Genomic DNA, 26,382 nt, shown 5'->3' on the forward strand with positions numbered 1-26,382 from the left:
ATTGAAAATGAAGGAAATTTGCAAGTCAGGTATCTAAAGATATGATTCACAAGTAGCATTTAAGTATGATATAAGTGCATATGTGTATATCAGCAGGCTATTTTCAACCAGTTGTAATTTAAGCACTGTTTTGATACTGCCTTTAGAAACTAGATCTGTCTTATCTCCAAGCTACAGGTTCAGCGGGCAGCTTCTTCTGAGGTCTGGCTAAACTATAAGGATCTGACGTGGAACCTTCGCAGAGACATTGCTGTGGGCGCTGGCCAGACCTCAGCATCTTTTCCTGACCACTCTATGAAAACTCTTCTTGGAAGCACCTTGGTTCACCATTAGTAGATCTTGTTCATGCTTCTTTTATCTCCATCATGTCAAGCCCTGTCCAGTTTTTAAACCACTCAAATCCAGGGAAGCTGGCTACTGCCCAAAGCAAAGGACCCCGCAAGGCTAAGCCATTGGAAGTCAAACATATATCAGCTTACGCATCTCGGAAAAATAGCTCAGGGGTAAGTTGTACTCTGGGATTTATTTAATTTTTTCTGTTCTCAGGAGGAAGAGGTAAAACAGCGTCTTGCACAAGCAAGAGCTAGCAGAAAGGAAAATTCAGTTCTGTTTGCCCCCTCGCCTGTGGAGCACCCTTCCAATGCACGACTCAAGACATGAGTCAAAGATCTCACTTCCAGTTCCTGACTTAACTCTAGAACAAGGAGCAATGAAATTTCTGAATCTAATGGAACCTCAAAGTGAATTTTACTTATTTTTGCCTTTTTGGTGATTCTGATATTTCACCAAGGCCCACAGTCCCAAAACAATATAAAGGGCCTCTGAGTTAATTTGATCCAACCCTATCATTTTGCAGATTAGCAAACTGAACACTGGAAAGAGGCCACAGTGATTTAAGGGCAGAACTGAGTAGTCTGACTCTCATCACCTTTCTGTTGTCCCATATTACCCCCTTGATATACAGCCTTGTTTTATTAGGGCTGGACCCTGATGAGACTGTTTCTGGAAATTAAATACCCTCTTGGGTCAGATGATATTTTTAAGACCATTAGACAGATCCATCTATTCTTTAGCTTGTAACTCCTAGGAGATGAAGTCTGAGCTGTGGGGTAAGGATGGGGGCTTAGGGGACTGGTTTATTTCCATCCCGTATTGTCTTTAAATGAGAATAATTAACCTAGTTTCTTCCCTAGGAAAGGAAATGTATTACATTAAAAGTAAATAAGTCAACAGATGAATGGATAAAGAAAATGTGATACATGTATTCTTTAGAAGAATATTCTTCAGCCTTTAAAAAAAAGGAAATCCTGCCATCTTCAACAACATAGATGAACCTGCAAGACATTCTTACTTAGTGAAATAAGCCAAACAAAGACTAATACTACATGATCTCACTTATATGTAAAATCTAAAACAAACTTACAGAAACAGAGTGGAATGGTGATTTCCTGAGATGGTGGGAAGAAGGAAATGAGATGTTGGTTAAAGGGGACATTATTTTTGCAAGATAAATAAGTTCTGGAGATCTAATGTTCAGCAATGTGACTATGTATATATATATATATAGTTAATAATACTGTATTGTATACTTGAAACTGCCAACAGTTTAGATCTTAAATGTTCTCATCACAAAAAAAAGAAAATGGTAACTGTGTGAGGTGATGGATATATTAATTAGCTTGATTGTAAAGATTATTTCACAATGTATACAAATATCAAAACATTGTCACATACTTTATATATAATTTTAATTTTCAACTATACCTCTAGAAAGATGGGGAAAAGAAGTAACTGATACAATGAAGAAGGACATTGTTCTACAATCTCTAACTCATTTAAAGTGCATAAATGCTCATAAATACCTCTGGGAATATAAAAAATTGTTTTATCATTTTCCACAAGTTTTAACACCATAAAATATATATTTAAATATTGGTATATTATGAAGTTTATAATAATAAAATTGTCTTATTATCAGCATGTCCTCATTTAACTATGAAATTTATTTTAAATCAATTATAAAACAAAATGCTTGAGTTTGCAACAAGTAAGTTTAAAAATAGCATGTTTTCAAAAAAAAAAAAAATAGTATGCTTTCTTTGGGACTGTGTGTGTGTGTTAGTGGCTCAGTTGTGTATGACTCTTTGCAATCCCATGGACTGTAGCCCGCCACACTCTTCTGTCCATGGGATTCTCCCAGCAAGAATACTGGAGTAGCATGCCATTTCCTACTCCAAGGGGATCTTCCCAACCCAAGGATCAAACCCATCTCTTACATCTCCTTCATTGACAGGTGGAGGCAGATTCTTTATCACTAGCGCCACCTGGGAGTGAAGTGAAGTCAAAGTCGCTCAGTCGTCTCCTGACTGTTTGAGACCCCAGGGGCTATACAGTCCATGGAGTTCTCCAGGCCAGAATACTGGAGTGCGTAGTCTTTTCCTTCTCCAGGAGATCTTCCCAACCCAGGGATCTAACCCAGAAATTGAACCAAGATCTCCCGCGTTGCAGGCAGGTTCTTTACCAGCTGAGCTGCGTGGGAAACCAGTGCCACCTGGGAAGCCCTACGGAAAAGTATAGAGACTAATACATTTCCCTCCAAATTTGCTTTAGTTGTTCTTTTAAGAAAATAAAACTTCACTCATAAAATTGAAGACCGTTTTGTAACCTCTCATCCTTCTCCAGTCTTGGGTTGCGTGCATGTGTGCATGCTGAGTCACTTCAGTTGTGTCCAACTCTTTGCCACCCTATGGACTGTAGCATGCCAGGCTCCTCTGTCCATGGGATTCTCCAGGCAAGAATACTGGAGTGGGTTGCCATGCCCTTCTCCAAGGGATTTTCCCAACTCAGGGATCGAACCTGCGTCTCATGTCTTGTGCATTGGCAAGCGCGTTCTACACTAGCACCACCTGGAAAGCCCCTCTTGGGGTGGGTAATATAAATAAATTTAACAGTAGAATCAGACATCAGCCAGTAAGAATCGTTGCCACTCTTAGCTCTAGGGCAGGTCCTGGGGCCTCTGCTGCTGAGCGTTAGTCATCTTGGTGAAGGGAAGTGAGTGGATCCAGGGTCTGGGGTGGTGAGAGATGAGGGTGTTAGGGTAGCTACTATTACAAGTCTATGTGGAAGTACTGCTGGACCATCCTGGACCTTTTTTTTTTTTTCCTTCTTTTCAGAGATAATTTCTGAAGTAAGCGTATAGCCTTTGTGTCCATGTTTTTAATGTTTAGATATATGTGAATGCTTCTTATATTGTTTTGGCCATTTAAAAAATTACATTAATGATATTCTACTAAACCTAACTTTCTACCTTGCTATTTGCACTCAGTCTTTTTGTTGTTCAGTTGTTCAGTTGTGTCCAACTCTTTGCATTCCCATGGACTGTAGCACGCTAGGCTTCCCTGTCCTTCAGTATCCCCCAGAGCTTGCTCAAACTCATGTCCATTGAGTTAGTGATGCCATCCAACCATCTGATCATCTGCCGTCCTTTGATGTCCTTTTGTCCTCCTGCCTTCAATCTTTCCCAGCATTAGGGTCTTTTCCAGTGAGTTAGCTCTTTGCATCAGGTGACTAAAGTATTGGAGCTTCAGCTTGCATCAGTCCTTCCAATGAATATTCAGGGTTGATTTCCTTAAGGATGGACTGGTTGGATCTCCTTGCAGTTCAAGGGACTCTCAAGAGTCTTCTGCAACACCCAGTTCAATAGCATCAATTCTTTGGCGCTCAGCCTTATATGGGTGTTTTCTGTTTGTTTTTTGGTAGTCTTTTTTGTTTGTTTTATTTAATGGACTTTTTAAAAAAATTGGAGTATAGCTGCTTTATGATGCTGTGTTAGTTTCTTTGTATAATGAAGTGAATCAGCTATACATATTCGTATATCCCCTCTGTCTTGGACCTTCCTCACACCTTCTGCTCCTGCCATCCCATTCATCTAAGTCACCACACAGAGCACCCAAGCTTAGCTCACTGTGCTATACAGCAGGTTCCCACTAGCTATCTACTTTATACATGGCTGTGGACACATGTCAATCCCAATCTCTCAGTTCATCCCCTGCCCTGCCCGTGTCCATGCATCTGTCTGCTATGTCTGTGTCTCTATTCCTGCCCTGAAAATAGATTTATGTTTTTAAGAGAAGTTTTTTTTTATTCATATAAATTTAGTCTGTGCGTGATAATTCCTGCATAGAATTCCAATACAAATTATATTAATATATCAATTTTTATACATTTTAATTTTTTATTATATAAGCAAGCTTCAGCGAGCTTCACATACAGCATCCCTCCTTGTTCATTTCTTCTAAACTATGAAATAAGAAAAGAATTTGAAAGAACTTATCTATAAAAATTGCAGGTTGAATATTTCTTATTTTTATAAATTAAAAGCCTAATGAAACATAATGGTTACTGTTTTTTCTTTTTGTTATTGGTGTTTGAAATCTTAGCAATATTGTGATATGTTAAGAACTTAGCACATTTTAATCAATTTGCTCTTTTGTTTTATATCTCAGGTACATTGTCGAGTTAATCATGCTTAGTTCATGGTACAATATCATCTTTCTGTACAGGGCTCCTCTTGCTTTACTTTTTCTCCATCTCCATTTCTGTCTCATCTAATACATTTGATGTATGTCTTTGGATATAGATACATCTTTTAAAAATATGTAGTTTTGTTTTGTGAATGGATTTTTAAAAAATATACATAGGAAAGAACTATAAAATGTATATGCACAGGCTAGGTAATAAAACAAATACCTGTAAACCCACCACCCAACATCTTAAAACACTCCAATACCTGAGAAGCGTCCTCTTTGCCACTTACTAACTGAATCCCTTTATTCCTACCTACACTTACAAATAGTGGCTTTTATGAGTTTTGTGTCAATCATTCTCTTTGCTTTTCTTCCAAGTTTTAGCACTTATATAAGAATCCCTAATAAATATTAATTTTATGTTTAAAAGTTTACTTAATGTAATTATACTATTTCTGTCTTTTTGTTACTTCTTTCACTTCATGAGATTTGTGTCACTTTGTGCGCATTCAGTAATGATTCTATTGTATAAAGATGCCATAAATTACCCATTAAATCTTACTTGACATGTGGGTTGTTTTCAGTTTTTGCTCTTTCAAGTAACATTGATAATCTTTGCTTTTAACTGGAAAGTTTAGTTCGTTTACATTTATTGATGTTATTGATTATGTGGGTGTCTTTCTATCAGCGTATGTATAATCTACTTGTCCTGTTATCTTGTTTCCTTTTCTCTCCTATCATACACAAAAGTGATTGTTTTTGTTTTGTTGTATTGCATTTATTTCTTTTTTTCTCATTTTTTTTCTACAAGTTTAAGAGTTATATGCTATATGACTATTGTTTTAATAGTATATTAGTGATTTTAAAATATATAATCAGCAAAGTTAACAGAAGTTTTTATGGTTACTCTTGAGAAATCTGAATATTTTATTATAATGCTTTAAACTGTTTTTCTCCTCTCAGTCTATATGCTTTTATTTTGTCCTGCACTGGTTCTATTCTTTATTTTCAACCCCATAAATCACAGTTTTAAAATTAATGTTTATGTAATTATGCTCACGTAATATTTACTGTTATTTTTTATTCACTTTTCTTTCTTGTATCTCAGACTTTGTGAGTTCATTTTCTTTCTTTAAAATTCTCTTAAGTAAGGGCCTGTTGGTGGTAAATTCAATTTTTGTCTAAAATGTGTTTATTTTACTCTTAATCTTGGAACATAATTTAAGTAGAAATTCTGGTTGGCACTTACCTTATGTCTTTGATTTGAACAAGTAGTCCTGTCTTAGCCACTATTTTGAAATTTGAAAGTATGCTTTTGGCTAACCAAGCCATATATGAATTAGTGGAAATTTTAAGATGCAGCCCAGTTGCAGAGATGTGAAAATCTGTGCCTTTTATACTCAGTGAAAGATGATATATTTTTTATTAGTGTATTACAGATGTCATTTCACTGTTTCTCAGCTTCTGTTGCTATTGAGAAGTTGCTCACCTGTCTAATTGCTATTTCTTTGTAATTATGTCCTTTCTATTATCTGTTTTTTAGATCCCTTTGATATTCTGTAGTTTCATTATGAGTGTGTTGGTAAAGAAATTTTTTTGATTTACTTTTCTTGGGACTTGCTGGACCACTTAGATTAGTATCTTTCAACAATTCTGTAAAATGATCAAAGCATTATTTCTTCAAATATTGCCTCTTCATCATTCTATAGAATATAGCCTTCTTGGACTCCTAACAGACATATGATAGACCTTTTCATTTTAATCTCTCTGCCTTAAACTCTCTTTCTCCATTTATTTGTTCCTGTATGCTCAAAATTTTGCTTCATATTTGAGTTCACTCGTTCCTCAGCTGTGTCTAATTTGCTTTTCAATGTGTTCGTTTAGTTTTCAAATTAAAGTTATTATACTTTTTATTTCAAAAAGTTGTTTTCCAATGTTAATTCTTTGTGGTATCTTGTGACTTAGTCATATTTTCAAAAGTTCTCTTTATTTTTTAAAAACATTTAAATATAGTCATTTTGTATTCTCTTTTTCAGATCTGCATTCCTAGTATCTTGGTAAGAATAAAATTTTAAAACCTGATAACTTCAGAAAAATGCATTTTGTTCCTTTAATACAATAAGAACTATGTGATACATTTATACACTTTTTAGGGATTTAGATTAATATATTTTACTTGGTTTCAGTTGAATCATATAAACTTTGTTCTTAGCCAGTTATGCTAATTAAATTTAGAATATTATATATACTCTTTTGGTAAGAGGAGGAGATATTGTAATACAGATAAATCTCCCTAATTTTTACTCTCAGTAAAGAGTGAAAGAAACACAAAATTGATGTTGATTTACTGAAATCAGATTTAAAAAAAAATAAATTTGTATAAGATATAAGCATAGGAATTTACTTATAATAAAAGTAAAACAAATACTGGTAAATCTTTCACCAGTGACCTTATAATAGTTTAAGGGTCTGTAAAGGCTTTATTAAGTGTGAATTAAAATTTTCTGACATTTTATGTGTGTTTTATTTTCTATACTCTCAGAAATTATGTTTATTAGATGTGCTGCATTTACTCATGGCAGGTATTATAAGTTGTTAGGTAAGAATTTTTAGAGAAATATAAAGTAGACTTTTAAGTTAACATGTTACTTGCTACTTTTTGAGACCTATTTCATTTGTTAGGATACCACCTCAAAATGAATATTTTAAAGTTGTATTTTAGAGTTACTTATTTGAGTTTGTGAGCTAAAACAGTGCAGTTTTTATTATAGGGTACATGTTTAGCTGATTAATTTGAAATTTCTTTTTGTAGGCTTGTCTTAATCCACCTATTGAAGTGGTTCCCACCAGGAACCCAGTCAAGTGCAACAAAAGGGCAGCTGATTCAGTCCATCCTGACCTTGCTGGTTTGTTGGTGAAAAACAAGAATCTTTTAGCTGAGGTATATGGATTACTTGAAAATAAAACACCATGGGAAGTTATATCCTCTGTAGGGAGCGAAACATTCTGATAAAAGTCTCCAAGTTTTATCTAAACTCAGTTTTGCTTTTTTTCCCTCAATACTGAACCCTTTTATCACTGAGGGGCACTAATGTAGATCCAAATCTATCTTTTACCAGAGAAATCCCTTTGGAGATGTTACATATTGCTGCTTTTGAGTGACTACTGAATGACGTAGGAACTGCCCTGCTCAAAATGTACATAATAATAATCTGTGTGTGCATGCTCAGTTGTGTCCGACTCTTTGTGACCCCAGGGGCTGTAGACCACTAGGCTTCTCTGTCCATGGATTTTTCTAGACAAGAATACTGGAGTGGGGTGCCATTTTCTACTCCAGGGTATCCTCCCAACTCAGGGATTGAACCTGTGTCTCTTATGTCTCCTGAACTGGCAGGCAGATTCTTTACCACTGTGCCGCCTGGGAAGATAATAGTTAAGGATGAGTTCTCACTTTCAGTAAAGTGCCGAATGGCAAATATTACTAATCTTATTAAATACTTGATGAAACATCTGAGTAGTATCAACAGATGAAAAAGAAACCACATTTGTAAGAAGTACCTTGACTTTGATAGATTTGATACCCTGCAATGAACTAAAGGATACTTGTAGGAATTTTTTAGCTGAACTCTAGCACTCCAGTATTCTTGCCTGGAGAATCCCAGGGACGGGGGAGCCTGGTGGGCTGCCATCTATGCAGTCGCACACAGTTGAACACGACTGAAGTGACTTAGCAGCAGCAGCAGCAGCAGTACCCTAAAATATTTGTTGCAAGAGATTGGTAATCAAGATTGGAATCCCAAGGCTGTTGTCGTTGTTAAAGGTAACATAATGTGGCTGCGAGTCTGTATTGCCTCTATGGTTACCTTTAAGTAAAATGTTCTAAGTGCTGATATTGTGGGACATTGGATAATGCCTTTTGAATAAGTAGCTATCTGTTGTTTCTATATTGGTTTGCTTGGGCTGCCGTAATAAAGTGCCATGGCCTGGCTGGCTTAGTTAACAGAAATTTACTTTTTCATAATTCTGGAGGCGAGAAGTCCAATATAAGGTGTCAACAGGGCTAGTTTCTTCTTCTTTTTAATGTTTCCCCCAGCTTTATTGCCATATAACTGACATAACATTGTGTAAATTTAAGATGTACAGTATGGTGATTTGACGTACATATGTGTTGTGAAGTGATCACCCCAATAAGGTTGGTTAATAACATCCATCACCTCGCATAATTACTTTTTTTTTTCATGGTAAGATGGTTAGTTTCTTCTGAGGCCTCTCTCCTGGGCTTATAGATGGTCATCTGTTTTCTGTGTCCTAACTTGGTCACTGTGTCCAGGGGTTCATGTGTATGTCTAATTCATAAAAAACCTTTAAACAGATTTAAAGAAAATATGTAAGCTATTCATATAGAATTTCCAAGTACTTCTTAAAAACAATTTTTTACATGTACACAAAGCATTTGGTACCTACACATAGTTTTTGTTTGCCAAAGGTTCTACAAGGTCTGCAAAGGTTCTAAAAGGTTCTACAAGGCCTCATTGTGAATTGATTTTGGAGACTGTATACATGAAAAAGTATTTCATAGCTCATATTGGCATTTTCTAAATTTAATAAAAATCAGTGACAATTTAACTCCAAGCTTTTTTAAAAAAAAAAAACAATTCCCTGGTGGTCCAGTGGTTAGTACTCTGTACTCTCCTGCCAAGGGTCTGAGTTCAGTCCCTGGTCAGGGAACTAAAGTATTACAAGCTGTACAGCCAAAAGAAAAAGAAAAAAAAAACTTCAAAAAATAAAATAAAATAAAAAACAAAATTTAAAAAAGTATATTGATTACAATAGAATACCTTCAGCTTGAGTCATCTTTCCCTTTCCCAATAACCTATTATTTAATTTTATAGTAACACAATTGTCTTGATGAGACAGTTTTTCTATTCATGCATACATTTAAGTCTTTCTGTTATAATTATCTCTTTGTGGGACATACAAAAATAATTACCATGTGTTTCTGTCCAATAATGGAGAACCAGGTGCAAAAAGCTATATTTAGAAAAAGGCAGATACAGAAGGGATAAATATTAAAGAATTTAGTTGGTAATTGGATTGTCTAGTTTAGGGAATATGATATTGAGCTAAAACTCTTGCATAGTGCTAGGTAGGCTGCTGTAGTAATAAAAGTTAAACAGGGAATTCCCTGGTGATCCAGTGGTTAGCACTTGGCACTTCCACTGCAGGAGGCCTGGGTTAGATCCCTGGTCTCAGAACTAAGATCCCAAGAGCAGTGAGGCTCATCCAAGGGAAAAAAAAAAGTCTAACAATTTGTTAAGAAAAATTACTGATAATATGTATAATAAGGCCTACTGTCTTAAATTTAAGATAAAATTAATGTGTTTTGCCAGTATTTTTAATTTGATTTTCAAGGAAACTTCTATTTGTGAGGGCAATATGACTGTTTTTTGCAGATATTTTTCTTCCCTTAGTGTAGTAACAAGGCAAATAATATAAAGGTGGTAAATGCACCAGTTCTGGAGGGGGTGAATGGAGGCAATATAAATTTTGCAGCTAAAGAAAAAAATCATGAGAACCAATTATTATTAATTTTAGTTGAACTTTTTATTGAGATAATTATAGATTCATTTGCAGTTTTAAGAAATAATACAAAGATATTCTTTGTAAACTTTTCACAGTTTCTTCCAAATTTTGCAAAACTATAAAGGTAACAGCCTAAATATTGACATTGATGCAATACAATCCACCAGTATTATTCAGGTTTCCCCAGTTTTACTTGTACTGGTTTGTGGGTATTATGTTCTAAACAGTCAGTCAAAATACTGAACAATTAGTTTTAACAGCACAAAGATCCTTCCCATTGCCATTTGATATGCACATCCACTTCCTTCCCATCCCAACTCCTGGCAACCACTGATCTCTTCACCATTTCTAAAATGCTGTCATTTCAAAAATGTTATATACCGGAAAAAAAAGTTATATACTGAAAAGCTAAACATATTACCATGTGACTCAACAGTTACACTCCTAGGTAGAAACACAAGAGAATTAGAAATATATTCACATAAAAACTTGTAAATGAATGTTCATTATAGCATTTTCTGTAAAACCAAAAAGTAGACACAACACAAATATCCATTGATGAGTAAATATGTAAAATGTGGTATATCCATATAGTAGAATATTATTTAGCCATGAAAAGGAATGAAGTACTGATGCTCCAACATAGATGAACCTTGAAAACACTATGCTAAGTGAAAAAAAAGCCAGTCACAAGAGACAGCATATTATGTAATTCTCTTTATATAAAATGTCCAGAATAGGCAAATCCATAGAAACAGAGAACAGATTAGTGGTTGCCAAGGGCTGGGTTGGAGGTAACTACTAATGGGTATGGGATTTCTTTAAGGGATAATGAAAATGTTCTGGAATTAGATCACGGTGATGGTTGCACAACTGTGAACATACTAAAAACTGAATTGTATACGATAAAGGGTGAATTTACAGTGTGTGGATTATATCTCAATTTAAAAAGTAAAAAAAAGTTCAGTATGGCTACACAACTCTATGAATGTACCGAAAACCATTCAGCTGTGTACTTTAAATGGATAAATCTATGAATTGTACACCAATAAAGCTGTTTTTTAAATGTTTTGCAAATAGAATCATGCATATACAACCTTTTTAGATTGGCTTGTTTCACTCGGCATAATTTCCTGGAGATTTGTTCAAGCTGTTGTATCAATAGTTTGGTCCTTTTTATTGCTGAGATTGTGGTATGTATATACCACAGTTTGTTTAACCATTCACTTGTTGACAAATACCTGGATAACTTCCGGTTTTTTAGCTATCAAAAGTAAAGTTGCTATGAACATTCATGTACAGATTTTTGTGTGAACATAATTTTTCATTTCTCTGGGATAAGGGCCCCAAAATACAATAGCTGGGTCATATGGTATTTGCATATTTAGTTTTATAAGCAACTGCCAAGCAATTTTCCAGAGTATCTGGACCATTCTGTCTTCCTACCAGCAACATATGAGTGATCCAGTTTCTTTGCATCCTCACCAGATCTGGCATTGTCCCTGTTTTGTATTTTATATATTTTAATATTTAATACATGGGGAGTGTTATTGCACTGTGGCTTTTATTTGCATATCCTTAATGGCTGGTGATGTTGAATCTATTTTTATGTGCTTGTTTGCCATCCGTATATCCTTTCTGGTAAAATTTCTGTTAAAGTCTTTTGCCCATTTTTTTAAATCAGATTGTTTTTTGAGAATTTAGAGTTCTTTATGTTAATATATTCTAGATATAAATCCTTTGTTGACAGTTTTTATCAACAAGCTCTATTTGAGTTTTGGGGTACCTAAATTTCGTTAAGTTCTAAATATATTTCAGGTTTCATTATGTCCAAATCCAACATCAAACTTATAAAAAACTTGGATTCTTTAACATCAACAATAACAGGCATACCTCTTTTATTGTGTTCCACTTTATTTCACCTCACAGATTCTGTGTTTTTTATAAATCAAAGGTCTGTGGCAGCCTTGCATTGCTCAGGTCTGTCTGAGCAGCTCAGGCTCTTTTTCCACCAGCAACTGCTCACTTTGTGCCTCTGTGTCACATTTTGGTAACTCTTGCAATATTTCAGACTCTTTCATTGTTTTATTTGTTGTGTTGATCTGTGACCAGTGATTTTTGATGTTACTATTGTAATTGTTTTGGGGCACCATGAACTGTACCCATATAAGATAGTGAGCTTAGTTGGTAAATATTGGGAATTTTGACTGCTCCGTTTACCTGCCATTCCCCCTCTCTCTCCCTCTCCTCTGGCTTCCCTATTCCCTGAAACAATATTAAAATTAGGCCAATTTATAACCTTACAATGACATGTAAGTGTTAAAGTGGAAGAAAGAGTTGTAGATCTCTCACTTTAAATCAAAAGCTAGAAATGATTAAGCTCAGTGAGGAAAGCAAGTCAAAACCTGAGATAGGTTGAAAGCTAGGCCTCTTGCCCCAAACTGTCAGTTTAGTTGTGATTGCAAAGGAAAAGTTCTTGAAAGAAATTAAAAGTGCTATTCCGGTGAACACACAAATGATAAGAAAGTGGAACAGCTTTATTGCTGATATGGATAAAGTCCTTGTGATCTGGAGAGAGATCAAACCAGCCCCAGCATTCCCTTAAGCCAGAGCCTAATCCAAAGCAAGGCTCCAACTCTCTTCAGTTCTAAGAAGGCTGAGAGAAGTAAGGAAGCTGCAGAAGAAAAGTTTAAAGCTATCAGAGGTTGGTTCATAGGTTTAAGGAAAAAGCTGTTTCCATTATGTAAAAGTACAAGGTGAAGCAGCAAGTGCTGACATAGTAGCTGCAATAAGATCCAGACGATCTGGCTAAGGTCAAGATGAAGGTGGCCACACTAAACAACAAATTTTCAATGTAGACAAAACAGCCTCTTGTTGAAAGAAGATGCCATCTAGGGCTTTCATAGCTAGAGAGGAGAAGTTGGTGCCTGGCTTCAAAGCTTCAAAGGACAGGCTGACTCTGGTTAGAGGCTAATGCCGCTGGTGACTTTCACTTGAAGTCAGTGATCAATCCAGTCTTAGAACCCTTGAGAATTATTCTAAATCTACTTTGCTTGTACTCTGTAAATTGAACAACAAAACCTGGATGATAGCACATTTGTTTACAACATGGGGTAACTGAGTATTTTAAACCTGCTGTTGAGTTTTACTGTTGAGAGAAAAAAAGAGTCATTTCAAAATATTATTGCTCTTGGTCACCCAAGAGCTCTGATGGAGATGTACAATGAGGTTAAATTTGTTTTCATGCCTGCTAATACAATCTCCATGGATCAGTTGCTGCTGCTGCTGCTGCTGCTAAGTCACTTCAGTCGTGTCCGACTCTGTGCAGCCCCATAGACGGCAGCCCACCAGGCTCCCCCGTCCCTGGGATTCTCCAGGCAAGAACATTGGAGTGGGTTGCTGTTTCCTTCTCCAATGCAGGAAAGTGAAAAATAAAAGTGAAGTCACTCAGTCATGTCAGACTCTTAGCGACCCCATGGACTGCAGCCCACCAGGCTCCTCCATCCATGGGATTTTCCAGGCAAGAGTACTGGAGTGGGGTGCCATTGCCTTCTCCCCATGGATCAGTGGTCTGCCGTATCTCTGAGGTATGCCTGTAATCCAAGAGTGGTGTTTTTGTTTTCTTTTGTAATTCATAAAGTCATGACTTTTTAATCAAAATATTTCTCAATCACAGTTTTTCATTATACAAGCTGTAATTTTTTCAGACTTTCCTGAATATTCCACTACATGTATCAAACTATCTTTTAAAAAAATTTTTGTTTCAGAAAATGAAGTCGCTCAGTCGTGTCCGACTCTTTGCGACCCCATGGACTGTAGCCTACCAGGCTCCTCTGTCCATGGGATTTTCCGGGCAATAGTACTGGAGTGGATTGCCATTTCCTTCTCCAGGGGAATCTTCCCGACCCAGGGATCGAACCCAGGTCTCCCTCTTTGTAGACAGACGCTTTACCACCTGAGCCACCAGGGAAGTCCTAGTTAATTTACAGTGTTGGGTTAATTTCAGGTGTACAGCAAAGTGGATCAATTATACGTGTGTCTATTCTTTTTTAGATTATTTTCCTATATAGGTCATTATAGAATATTGATTAGAGGTCCCTGTGCTATACAGTAGGTCCTTATTATCTATTTTCTATATAGTAGTGTGTATATGTCAAATTCAGTCTCCCAATTTATCCCTCTCCTCTTTACCCCTTGGGAACCATAAGTTTAATGCTGATGAGATTAAAATTATTTGTTCCAAATCCTTTGTGTCAATTTGATCTGATTTTTAAATTAATTAATTATTTTTGGCAATGCTGGGTCTTTTGTTGCTGCGCACAGGCTTTCTCTAGTTGTGGCTCGCAGGCTTTATTGCCTCGCAGCATTTTGGGGATCTTCTCAGACCAGGAATCAAACCCATGTCCCCTGCATTGCAAGACAGATTCTTAACCACTGGACCACCAGGGAAGCCCTAATAAGTTTTTTAAAATGTATTTAATATTGGAATCTACTGTTAGGAGATTCAAAAATCCTCATTTTGTTGTATAATGTATAATTTAAATGCTCATAATGATTTAAAATCATGAATTTTCTAAAACCAAAATTATAAATGACCTTAAAATAACACTTTCCTTTTCTCATTAGCTAAGAAATCTTCGAAACAAACTTCTCATAAAAGAAACTTCATTGCAAGAGATGAAGAGTGAGCTAGAAACTTACAAAGAAAATAACGTGCAACAGTCATTCCAGATAATGTCCCTGAAAGACGACATCAAGGACTTAGAGGAACTTATTGCTTCTCTAACCAGAATTAAATCTTTGAAAAACACCAGTATTCAGAGTCTTGAAAGAGGCAACTGGAATCTAACTGAAAGAATTACAGAACTAGAAAATCTTCTAAGGTAGGGAATTTTCTAGTTTGTTTTCAAAAATTTCATTCATTTTTCATAAGCTTGCAAATATTATATGAACTTCATATTCCTGACTGATCACAGAATTTAAATATAACAAAATTTAACATGCCTGACTCAAAATTAAATTTTTAATTAAGATATAATTTCCATTTCATTAAAATTCACCCTTTTGCAGCATACAATTTAGTAGTTTTTAGTATATTCACTAGGTTGTACAAGCATCACCACACTCTAATTCTAGAACACTTTCATCAACCCCTAAAAAAATCCATGTCTACTAGTAGTTACTCCCCAATCCACTCTCTCCAGTTTCTGACAACCAGCAGTCTACTGTCTTTCTCTTTGGGCTTGCCTTTTCTGGACATTTCATATGAATGAAATGTTACAATATATGGCCTCTGTGTCTAACTTCTTTAATTTAGCACAATGTTTTCAAGATACATCAATGTTTAGCCTAAATCAGTACTTAATTTTTTTATGGCTGAATAATATTCCGTTATAAGGTTATACCACATTTTGTTTGTCCATTCATCAGTTGATGAACATTGGGCTGCTTCCTTTGCAAGGGACTTTATGAATGAGCTGCTATGTACATTGTTGTGTGAACTCTTACATGACTGTAAGTTTTATTTCTCTTAGTTAAATGCCTTAGGAGTAGAATTGCTGGGTTGTAAAGTAACTCTATGTTTAACTTTTTGAGGTTACTTCTGAGCGACTTCCAGGCTGTTTTCCAAAGAGTTTTGATGAAGCTTACCTTTTTTTTGTCATTTTGTGTCTTTGGTGTTATAGCAAAGAAACCTAATCTCGTATCACAAAGATTTACACATATGTTTTATTTTAATAGTTACTGTTTTAATACTTAAAATTTTATCTTTGATCCATTTTGACTGTTTATTCATTTATTTTTGGCTGGCTGGTTCTTCACTGCTGTGTGCAGGCTTACTCTAGTTGCAGTGAGCAGAGGCTACTCTGTAGTTGCGATGCGTGGGCTTCTCTTTGTGGTGGCTTTGCTTGTTGTAGGTGTGTGGGCTTCAGTAGTTGTGGCTTATGGGCTCGATTGTTGTGGCACACAGGCTGAGTTGCCCCATGGCAAATGGGATCTTCTCAGACCAGAGGTCAAACCTGTGTCCCCTGAATTGGCAGGTGGATTCTTAACCACTGGACCACCAGGGAAGTCCCCACCATTTTCTTTTAGATTAATCAAGTTTTTATTACTATTTTTCTCCTGTGTTATTTTTAAATATCTTTTAAATTATCATTAACTTTTTAACTTAGACCTTCTGATTACAATTAAAGTCTAAATTAGTGCTGTTATGTTATCCGAAAATAGAAATCTTATAACAATGTAACTCTATTTACCCATCTTATGCTCCTGTACTATTGTTATGATACATTTTACTTTTCCAAATGTTATAAATCTCATAAGATATTAATTTTCAGTATTAATTTCTATTGACCCCCACACTCACTCCTGGTGCTCTTCATTCCTTTCTACAGTTCTGTGTAGCCACCAGGGATCGTTTTCCTTTATCCTGAAAAATTGCCTGTAGTTTTTCTGCAATTTAATACAGTTCTTCTAAGGATGAATTTTTCCATTTTTCCTTCTGAAAGGTTTTTTTTTTTTTTTTACTGAGAACTCTAGGTTGCCAGTATTTTTTCTTTCTGCACTTTAACGTGTTCTTCGGTTATCTTCTGACTGACTTACTTTGACTGACTTACTTTGAAAAGCCAGTGTTCAGTCTTATAGCTATATGTTAGAAGGTAATATATGCTTTTTTATCTGACTTTTAATTGGTAGAAATTTGATGATGATATGTCTTGGTGTGGCCGCCTTTGTATCTATCCTACTTTGGATTTGCAGAATTTACTTAATCTATCAATTGATGTTTTTCATCAGGTTTCAAAAATTCTTGGGAAGTATTTTTTAAAGTATTGTTTCTATCTCATTCTGTGTCTACTGTCATTCTAAGGCTATAATTACAAGGAATGACCTTTTGAGTGTGACCTACATGTCTCCAATATAATTTTATTGAATTATATTTTCTCTTAGATAATTCAGATATTTTCTTTGACCTGACCCATATTCACTAATTCTGTAGGATGCAAATCTTCTATAGAAAAGAATATAACAAACATGGAAGGTAGACTGAAACTTTAACTTAGCTTCAAGGTAGAAAATATTACCAAACCTATCAATTGTTAATCAAAACAAGAACCAAATAATTAGTTGTTTGTGTTTGATAATAAAACAGGTTTTTACATATGCTGTTTTCTGTTTCCATTTCTAATTCCTTTACCTTTCTTGAAACTCTATTCAGGGATTCAGTTAAAGAGCCCATGCAGGTGTTACTAAAATGGGAATACAGTTGTCCTTCATCCCTTGTGCCTCAGTGTCTGCAGGGGATGGTTCTAGGACCCCTGAGAGTACCAAAATCTGCACATGCTAAATCCCTTATATAAAATAGTACAGTATTTGCATATAACCTATGCACATCTCTTGTGTACTTTAACTCAACTCTAGATTACTTGTAATAGCTAATCCTATGTAAATGGTTGCTTGTGTAAGATAAATTTAATTTTTGCCTTTTGGAACTTTCTGAAAAAAATTTTTTTGAATAGTTTCAATCCATGGCTGCTTGAATCCATGGATGTGGAACTTGCAAATACAGGCCCACGGTAATTGTACCCATGTGGAACCTCCTGATCATCACGATATTATCATAGGAGCAGAGATGTATTCATACTTAAATTTCCTCTTGAAAAAGAGTGGTTTCAAGATTGACCTCTCCCAGGGGAACTACTACAGACTTAACATGGAATCATTCTCTCCATTTCTCTACCATTTCTCATCTCTTCCTAGAATTAAGCCGGGAACTTGCACAGCTCTTTTCATAAGGAATACATTTTTATTTGGTACACATATTTAATTTATTTTAAGTGGGGATATTTCTTGTTATTATTTGAAGTTTGAAAAATTGGTTTCATGATATTGTTACCTACCAATATCTTACACAGAGTACATCTGATTGAAAGAAAAAGAGCAGAGCGAAAAGCAGACCTTTTGGAGAAAAAGTTAGCAGGTGCTAACAGATTCTCCCCTTATATGAGTATGAAAGAACAAGAAGATTCCTTGGATAGTTTCATGACAAAGGTGAGAACAAATTTGGATTGATTTTTGAAGAAAAAGGATTTTTGTTACTTTATGTTATTCCAGGAGATAATTGGCAAATGTTGAGTGGTTTGTTGGTCCTCTTCTTGTGGAGGATAAAAGGAAGTCCAGCATGGTGAACCGAAAGCGTTTCTGAAGTATGGAGAGAAAGTGCAAGGCAGATCTGAAGGTCTCTGTGATACTAAAGAGGAGGTTAGAGGGAATGCAGCTGTGAGAGAACTGGGAGGAGGTGGTGGTTAGAGAGTGAAATGTTGAAGTTTTAAATTTCTGGTATGGGGTAGTTCTTGCTGCTGACAAAATCTGAGTTTTTGGATTTGTGTATAAGGATTGAATAGGAGTATAGAAGAAAGTCATTGAAACTGAGGCACAAGGGTCACAAAACTAAACTGGTGGATCATCCACACTGAATATTGAAATCTAGGTGTATGCATGAGTTGGGTTTAGAAGGAGGAGGTTAGCCTGGTCCCTAGTAGACAGCAATTCACAGGATGAATAGAAGTTTTATGGAGGAATGCTGAAGGAGGATGGGAGATGAATTACTGTCAAGGAAGTGGTAAAAGTTTATTCTGAAATCCGTAGACTATAATTGTTTATTATATGCATGCTAAGTTGCTTCAGTCATGTCCAACTCTTTGCAACCCCATGGGCTGTAGCCTGCCAGGCTCCTCTCTGTCTGTGTAATTTTTGAGGCAAGAATGCTGGAGTTGGTTGCCATGCCCTTCTCCAGGTTTATAATATTCTGAATGTAAAATAAGTTCCATTGTGATCCAATTAATGTGAAGGGTTCCACTTAAAACATTCAGCAACTACTTTCAGAGTTTAAAGTAATTCCAATTTTTAATTACCTCTTTCAAGTAATTCACAGTAACCCTTTCTATGTTTTTCACTCCTCTGTCATATCTCTGAAAAACTCTCCCACACCAGTCTGTGTAGCTCTGACCTTTTCTTCCACTGCTCTTTTATTCTACCTCTTTTTTTTTTTTTCCTTCCTGGGCTTTTAGTGAGACAAACCCATCATTACTTCAACTCTAGCTTCCCTTCTGTCTCCAAGTTTCACATGACAAAAAGTCCAGAAAGTAAACTTATTTACTCAGTTTTCAGAATTGAAGGTGAAAAGAAGAATTTATAAAGGCAGAATCTTCCTGGGAGAGGGAGGGTGAAGGAGTAGTATTGCGTTATCTTCTATTTTTTCCTGTTTACAGTGAAAGCAGGGCGCTTACAAGGGAACGGTTGGGGAAAAAATGTGACTTATCTGTGCTTTTACATTATCAAAGCTGTTACTATTAAATGATGTTCTATAATCATAATTAAGTCTTTATGAAAATATCCATTTCACTGCCAACTTTGCAGTTAATAGTCTTAGCATTCATTGATGATCCTTGCCTGAATCAGTTATTTTGTTAGGAGAACCAAAATGCTGAGCTGTGAAATTCTATCTTTCCTTCTACATTTATTACCTCAAAATATTCTGTAAACACTTCCTTCATAAATTGGAGCAGTTGGTTAGCTACTTCTCTAAGTTAAACTTCCTGTGTTCTCAAAATACTTTCTCCATAACATCAGGTTTTTTGCCCTTCCCACATGCCCCCAAATGTTCTAGTTTACTCTTGTGAGTATGCTCTTGTCTCTCTTGTAACTCTGTAACTCTTTGTTTCTATAGAAAGCCTTTTCTCCTCAAGTTCTGTATTATGACTATACTGTATTATGACTATGACTATATTTCAAAAGGACAGAAATAGATGTCTCGATATTAAATTCCAAATGAGAAGTTTAACATGTGTGTTGGTATATTTAGGATAAGGATGAAGCTATCCTGGTCAAAAATTTTGAGAGAGAGAACACTTTTTGCTCTGAAGGACCAAAAGATGGACAGAAAATTTGGGATAAGTGTCAACAAGATTTGATCCATGAGGAAAAACAAATACTTGAGTTAGACAGACCTCCACGTTCATACAACTGGAAAACTAAAATAGTGCGATCCCACTATCAGAAATTCCTCAGTCAGCTGTCTGCTCTTCCCAGCAACAGTGCTGAGCCCACACCAGCCATAGAGGAAGCTGTGAAAGAGAGCCTTCTGGAGACTGGTGCAAATGAGCAATCTTGGAAGTCCGTAAGTGTATCGACAGATGAGTTCCTCTTTCAAATTAGTTTTAAGATGTGGATTTTGATGTTAGTCGTCAGTGAACCCTGTGGCCCTGATTGTATTTTTATTACTATAGTGATAAGAGGGATGAAGATGTCCATTATCACAGTAGGGGTATTTAAGAGCAGAGAGGCCGGGTATGAATTCCAGCTCTACGATTACTGAATGTGTGCTTTGGGGCAGGTTATTTATGTTCTCTGTGCCTCAGTTTTGTAAATTTTGGCAGGAGTGGGAGTGGGTTTAGGGGGGATATAGTTTGTGTACCACAGAATGGTTATAAGGATTAAATGGATTAATACATAATAAATGCTTAGTACAGGTCAGTGTAAGCTCAGTGAATGTTAGCTTAAACATAGTGGTGTGGTGAGGATAATGCTTCTGTCATGACCAAACACTGGTCAGTTTAGTCAGTGCAGTGAAGTAAATTATCAAGTCAGTCATTTGTGTGAATTTACTGGTCATGTCTGTCAAGATTGATCCAGCAAGTTCAAGTGGATATATCTCCTGTTATGTTCAAATTATTGTAGTAAAATTTCATCACTCTTCATCCTAACATTCAAGTGAAAATAGGTATTGCTTAAATTCAGTTTGTTAGTAAAACCTGCTACACAGTAGTATGCTTATTGTACAGTTACAATTTTTTTACACACTCTCTCCTAAAATTCATTATACTATTTTATTTCTCAGTATTCACTAAAATGTCTTATTTTTGTATATCAAACCTTTGTTTCTTTTTTTTAAAACCAGCTTATACATGTTAAGTCTTCTTAAACATCTTCCCCACTCATCTATTTAGTAACTTAGTGTTCAGTTCAGTCGCTCAGTCGTGTCCAATACTTTGGGACCCCATGGACTGCAGCACGCCAGGCCTCCCTGTCCATCACCAACTCCCGGAGTTTACTCAAACTCATGTCCATTGAGTTGGTGATGCCATCCAGCCATCTCATGCTCTGTCGTCCCTTTCTCCTCCTGCCTTCAATCTTTCCCAGCATCAGAATCTTTTCAAATGAGTCAGCTCTTCGCATCAGGTGGCCAAAGTATAGGAGTTTCAGCTTCAACATCAGTCCTTCCAATGAACACTCAGGACTGATCTCCTTTAGGATGGACTGGTTGGATCTCCTTGCAGTCCAAGGGACTCTCAAGAGTCTTCTCCAACACCACAGTTCAAAAGCATCAATTCTTCCATGCTCAGCTTTCTTTATAGTCCAACTCTCACATCCATACATGACCACTGGAAAAACCATAGCCTTGACTAGACGGACCTTTGTTGGCAAAGGAATGTCTCTGCTTTTAATATGTTGTCTAGGTTGGTCATAACTTTCCTTCCGATGAGGAAGAGTTTTAATTTCATTACTACAATGTTAATATAAGTAGAACTTGCACATAGTTTTGAAAATAGAAATCATGGACCATTGGGGTGTTTTATCTATTTTTTTTTTTTTTTCTCTACAGAGAGCTGAAGTCCTCCAGCAGGAAATGCAGATGCTCACTAAACGATTGGAGAAGCAATCTCATCACTCTGAAGAAACTGCTGGAGAACTATCCGATACTGAGGAAAAGTATATGGGACAAAAAAGACTCTTGAAATGTCTGGAAGGAAAAATTGCTATTAATGACCTTTTTCAAGGGAAATTAGACTTGGACACGAACAAAGTAAGAATTTCTTGAAGTATAAGGCATTTTTTTTGACAATGAAAATGATCATCTTATATCATTTAAATGTTCAAAGCTATTAATACTGTTTGTACTTTCTTAATAGTGGGAAAGGAAGGAAATTTTGCTACAAATTTTGAACCTTCTGATTTTATCAAAATACCTCTCATTATTCCATTATCTCCCATTTTTCTACTGTACACATTTGATATTTATTATAAGGGCATTTGTTTACATATATATTTTTAAATTGGAGGATAATCGCTTACAATGTTGTGGCGGTCTCTGCCACACATCAGTGTGAATCAGTCATAGTGATATAGATATTCCCTTCCTCTTGCGCCTCTCTCCCGCCCGTTCCTCCCCTCTAGATCATCACAGAGCGGCAGGCTGGGCTCCTTGTGTTACACAGTGGCTTCCTGCTCGTTACCTGTTTACACAGGATAGTGTATATATGTCAGTGCTACTTTCTCAATTTGTCCTACCCTCTCCTTCCTCCACTGGGTCCACCAGTCCACTCTCTGCATCTGCATCTCCATTTCTTCTCTGTAAATAGGTGTATTAGTACTATTTTCCTAGATTGCATATACATTAATAAACAATGTACTTCTTAATATACTTTTAAAAAAAGATTAGAGGGAAATGAATTCAAAGAAATGACTCTCTCAAGATGGAATTTTAGCTACTGTGTCAGGGAAGGGGCTGTTGGTGAAATTCCTCGATAATTACCTTATAGACCATTTCCTTTTCTATTTTTTGCTTCTCTGCATCTATAAAGTCAATCCTAAAAGTGGAGTGGGACTAGGTAGGATGTTTTCAGGAGATTTTGATTCTATTTCACTACCTCTTCACAGAATCGCATGTCATACCCATCCCCATGCTATACTCTTTCTATACTTGCTGTGCCCCAGAGTATAAACTCACGCACTCGCTACTGAGTCTGTCATTCCATCCGGTCATTCATTCATTCATTGATCGCGTATAGTTTGATCACTCAGTTTTTAAAAACTTCCAGCACTTGGTAAAGTGGTATTGGCAATGCACTCCAGAGCACAAAGATGAATCCAGCTTCTACCTCTGCTCTTGAAAATGTAGTTGACAATGATTCATTTCCACATAAATATTTTGAAATATATTATGTTAAAATTTAAGACTATATAATAGCACATGCATTCCATAACCCTTGAAACCATGCTAAAAGATTGGACAAAAACAATAATAATCTTCTCTAACCCTCTTTCTGCCTATTCACCTCAGTAACCAGTGTGTCTACATCTTCTATAACTATTGCAGTGATTATGGAAATATATGAGTATATACGTATATGTAAATGTTGACATTTTTACAAAATTTGGACTGTACTAGTCAAAATACTCATCTTACTTGATAAGTAAGTACTTCATGGTCTTTCCTTAGATCAAAAGATACAGGTTTAACTCATTCCTTTACAGTTGCATAATATTCCATACTCTATATATAACTTATTTAACCAGTTCCCTATTAAGAACTATTGATGGTCATTCTCTTATTCCTACTTTTTATGCCACTACAAATAATGCTGAAATAAGTATGTTCACACATACGTATTTCCACACTGGTGCTTTCTCCCTCTATGGTGGGTGTGTGTGCGCTCAGTCACTTAGTTGTGTTCTACTTGGCTACCCCATGGACTGTAGCCCACCAGGCTCCTCTGTCCATGGAATTTTCCAGCAGGAATCCTGGAGTGGGTTGCCGTTTCCTAGTCCAGAGGATCTTCTCGACCCAGGAATTGAACCCGCATCTCTTTGCACCTACTGCATTGGCAGGCAGATCCTTTACTGCTAGCGCCACCTGGGAAGCCCCCTCTCTCTATGGGATTGAGTTCTAAATGTGTTCAATTAATGTATGAGTTCAATATAGTGTATGAGTATTTTTTTTCCCCTTTGGTTGCACCACATAGCTTGCAGGATTTTCGTTCCCTGACCAGCAATCAGATCCAGGGCCCTGGCAGTGAGAGTGCTGAGTCCTATCCACTGGACCACCAGGAAGTTTCCTCAATATTTAAAAGTTTAATGGCTTCCCTGGTGACTTAGATGTAAAGAATCCACCTGCAATGCGGGAGACCTGGGTTCAATCCCTGGGTCAGGAAGATCCCCTGGAGAAGGAAATGGCAACCCAGGCCAGTATTCTTGGCTGGAGAATTCCATGGACAGAGAAGCCTGGCAGGCTACAGTCTATGGGTTGCAAAGAGTCGGACACGACTGTACAGCTGAGCTCACACACATGTACCACCTTACTGAATTTACTTATTAAGTCCAATAATTTAGTTCTAGGGTTTTCTTGACACAGTTGAATATTATAGTTTTATAGGAAACAATGTATTTCTTTTAGGTTTTCAACTTATTGCCACTGAGTTACAAAGTAGTGTTTAGAATTCTTTTCATGTTTTCTATATCTATGCATTCTGTATGTTTCTCCTTGCTAATATTGTGTGTTTTCACTTTCTTTTTTTCCTCCTTAACCAGACTTGCCTGGGACATCTATTTTATCTTTCCAAAGAACTAATGGTTCTTTTTTATATGCATTTTACCAGTTTAGTTTTGATGTATACATAATAAAAATATACGGTACCTTTATTAAATCTATACCCCTTGTTTCTCTTTTTCCTTATGTAAATATGCTCTTTTTGGTGGGGGGTGTTCCCTTGTTTTAATTCATAAAAACAGCAAAGGCTGTAAATATTCCTCTGTAAGTTGTTCAGTATATTTTTATATGAAGTTCTTTCACTGTATAAGTGTTTATAATTTTTCTATTAATTTTCATTTCTTCTTTGAGCTGCAGTTATTTAGAATTTTTTATCTTTTACACTTATATGTATATATTACTACTACTACTACTAAGTCGCTTCAGTCGTGTCCGATTTTGTGCGACCCCAGAGATGGCAGCCCACCAGGCTCCCCCGTCCCTGGGATTCTCCAGGCAAGAACAGTGGAGTGGGTTGCCATTTCCTTCTCCAATTCATGAAAGTGAAAAGTGAAAGTGAAGTCGCTCAGTCATGTCTGACTCTTAGCGACCCCATGGACTGCAGCCTACCAGGCTCCTCCGTCCATGGGATTTGCCAGGCAGGAGTACTGGAGTGGGGTGCCATTGCCTTCTCCGATGTATGTATTATATATACATATGTATTTTTTAAATTAAATATACCACGAGTCTTCTATTGAAAAGCAGCAGCCCATTTCTGTACTTCCACCTATCCTATTTCCCAGAGGGAACTACTTTTAACCTTTTTAGCTATTGCTTCTGGTAGTAAACTCCATTTTCTTAAATGATTTGCTTATACTGCTATGTGTGCTGTGCTGTGCTTACTCAGAGCTCAGTCATGTCCAACTCTTTGCAACCCCAAGGACTGTAGCCTGCCAGGTTCCTCAATACATGGGGATTCTCCAGGCAAGAATAGTGGAGTGGGTTGTCATGCCCTCCTCCAGGGGATCTTCCCAACCCAGGAATTGAACCAGGATCTCCTGCCTTGCAGGTGGATTCTTACCAGCTGAGTTATCAGGTAAGCCCTTATATTGGTATATCCTGAGTTATTTGTTTTAGACATTATCTGTTGACTTCCTATTATATGATAGATATAATTTTATCTCTTTCCCCCTCCACCTTCTATTGTCCCAGTATAGCTATATCAGTATTTTTAGCTAGACCCATAATCAGCATTTACTTCACTATGACACTAAATAATGTTTACAAAATGCCCAGTATTATACTCTTGTGACATTTCCTTTCTTGTAGTAGTGTGTGTTATTTTTCCTAGAGTTAATAGTTTTCTTGTATTTTCATATGTATAATTTTCAACATTCGCTTATTAATTTTTCCCCAATATTATGTCAGATGATCTTATAATCTACAAAAATCTCCCATTCTTTCTCATCCAGACTCCTTAATTCTCTTGCATCAGTCTGGACTGTTGCTCTGTGGGCCTGGGCACAGCTATAATCCTGTGACTTTTCTTCTCCAATCTCTTGGTTAGGTTGCACTGTTTCCTGAATCTTTTGTCTTCCTTTCTTTTGATGTACTTTCTTATTTTGCTGGGGTACATCTTCTAATAGATTTCTAAGAAATGGTATCTTGGAGGGAAAAATTCTTTGAATAAATTACATGGTCTTTTTTTGTTATTGTTTACCGTCAGGATCAGTTGATAGTTGGGTTTAGACTTTATTTTCACACAGATTTGAAGGCATTACTCCATTGTCTTCTGATTTCCAGTGTGTTATTAAGAAAAATGGTGCCATTCTCATTCTTATTCCTTAATATGTTACTTGTTTTATTTTTTTTAATGGATTAAGACATTTGAAATAACATTTTAAGTAACTTTTTTCTCATTATAAAATTAATTTATGTACATTAGTTCTGTATGTTTCTCTTACCTAATAG

At 36.3% G+C, this 26,382-nt stretch overlaps 1 protein-coding gene across 3 annotated transcripts in view; it reads left to right on the top strand.

The window, feature by feature from the left end:
• Positions 1-26,382, top strand: part of LOC102276649 (coiled-coil domain-containing protein 170) — a 38,795-nt gene that overhangs the window by 7,448 nt on the left and 4,965 nt on the right. For 2 of the 3 annotated variants that reach the window (XM_070377728.1, XM_070377729.1), the window contains exons 2-8: positions 172-503; positions 6,563-6,583; positions 7,339-7,467; positions 14,736-14,992; positions 18,020-18,155; positions 19,969-20,283; positions 21,769-21,969. In XM_070377728.1, the coding sequence (XP_070233829.1) occupies positions 366-503; positions 6,563-6,583; positions 7,339-7,467; positions 14,736-14,992; positions 18,020-18,155; positions 19,969-20,283; positions 21,769-21,969 (1,197 nt within the window). In that variant the 5' untranslated portion in view covers positions 172-365. The remainder of the gene's footprint in view (positions 1-171; positions 504-6,562; positions 6,584-7,338; positions 7,468-14,735; positions 14,993-18,019; positions 18,156-19,968; positions 20,284-21,768; positions 21,970-26,382) is intronic. The other variant, XM_005898255.3, reaches the window with a different exon arrangement.

Source organism: Bos mutus, chromosome 10 (assembly GCF_027580195.1).
Source record: "Bos mutus isolate GX-2022 chromosome 10, NWIPB_WYAK_1.1, whole genome shotgun sequence".
NCBI classification, from domain to species: Eukaryota; Metazoa; Chordata; class Mammalia; order Artiodactyla; family Bovidae; genus Bos; species Bos mutus.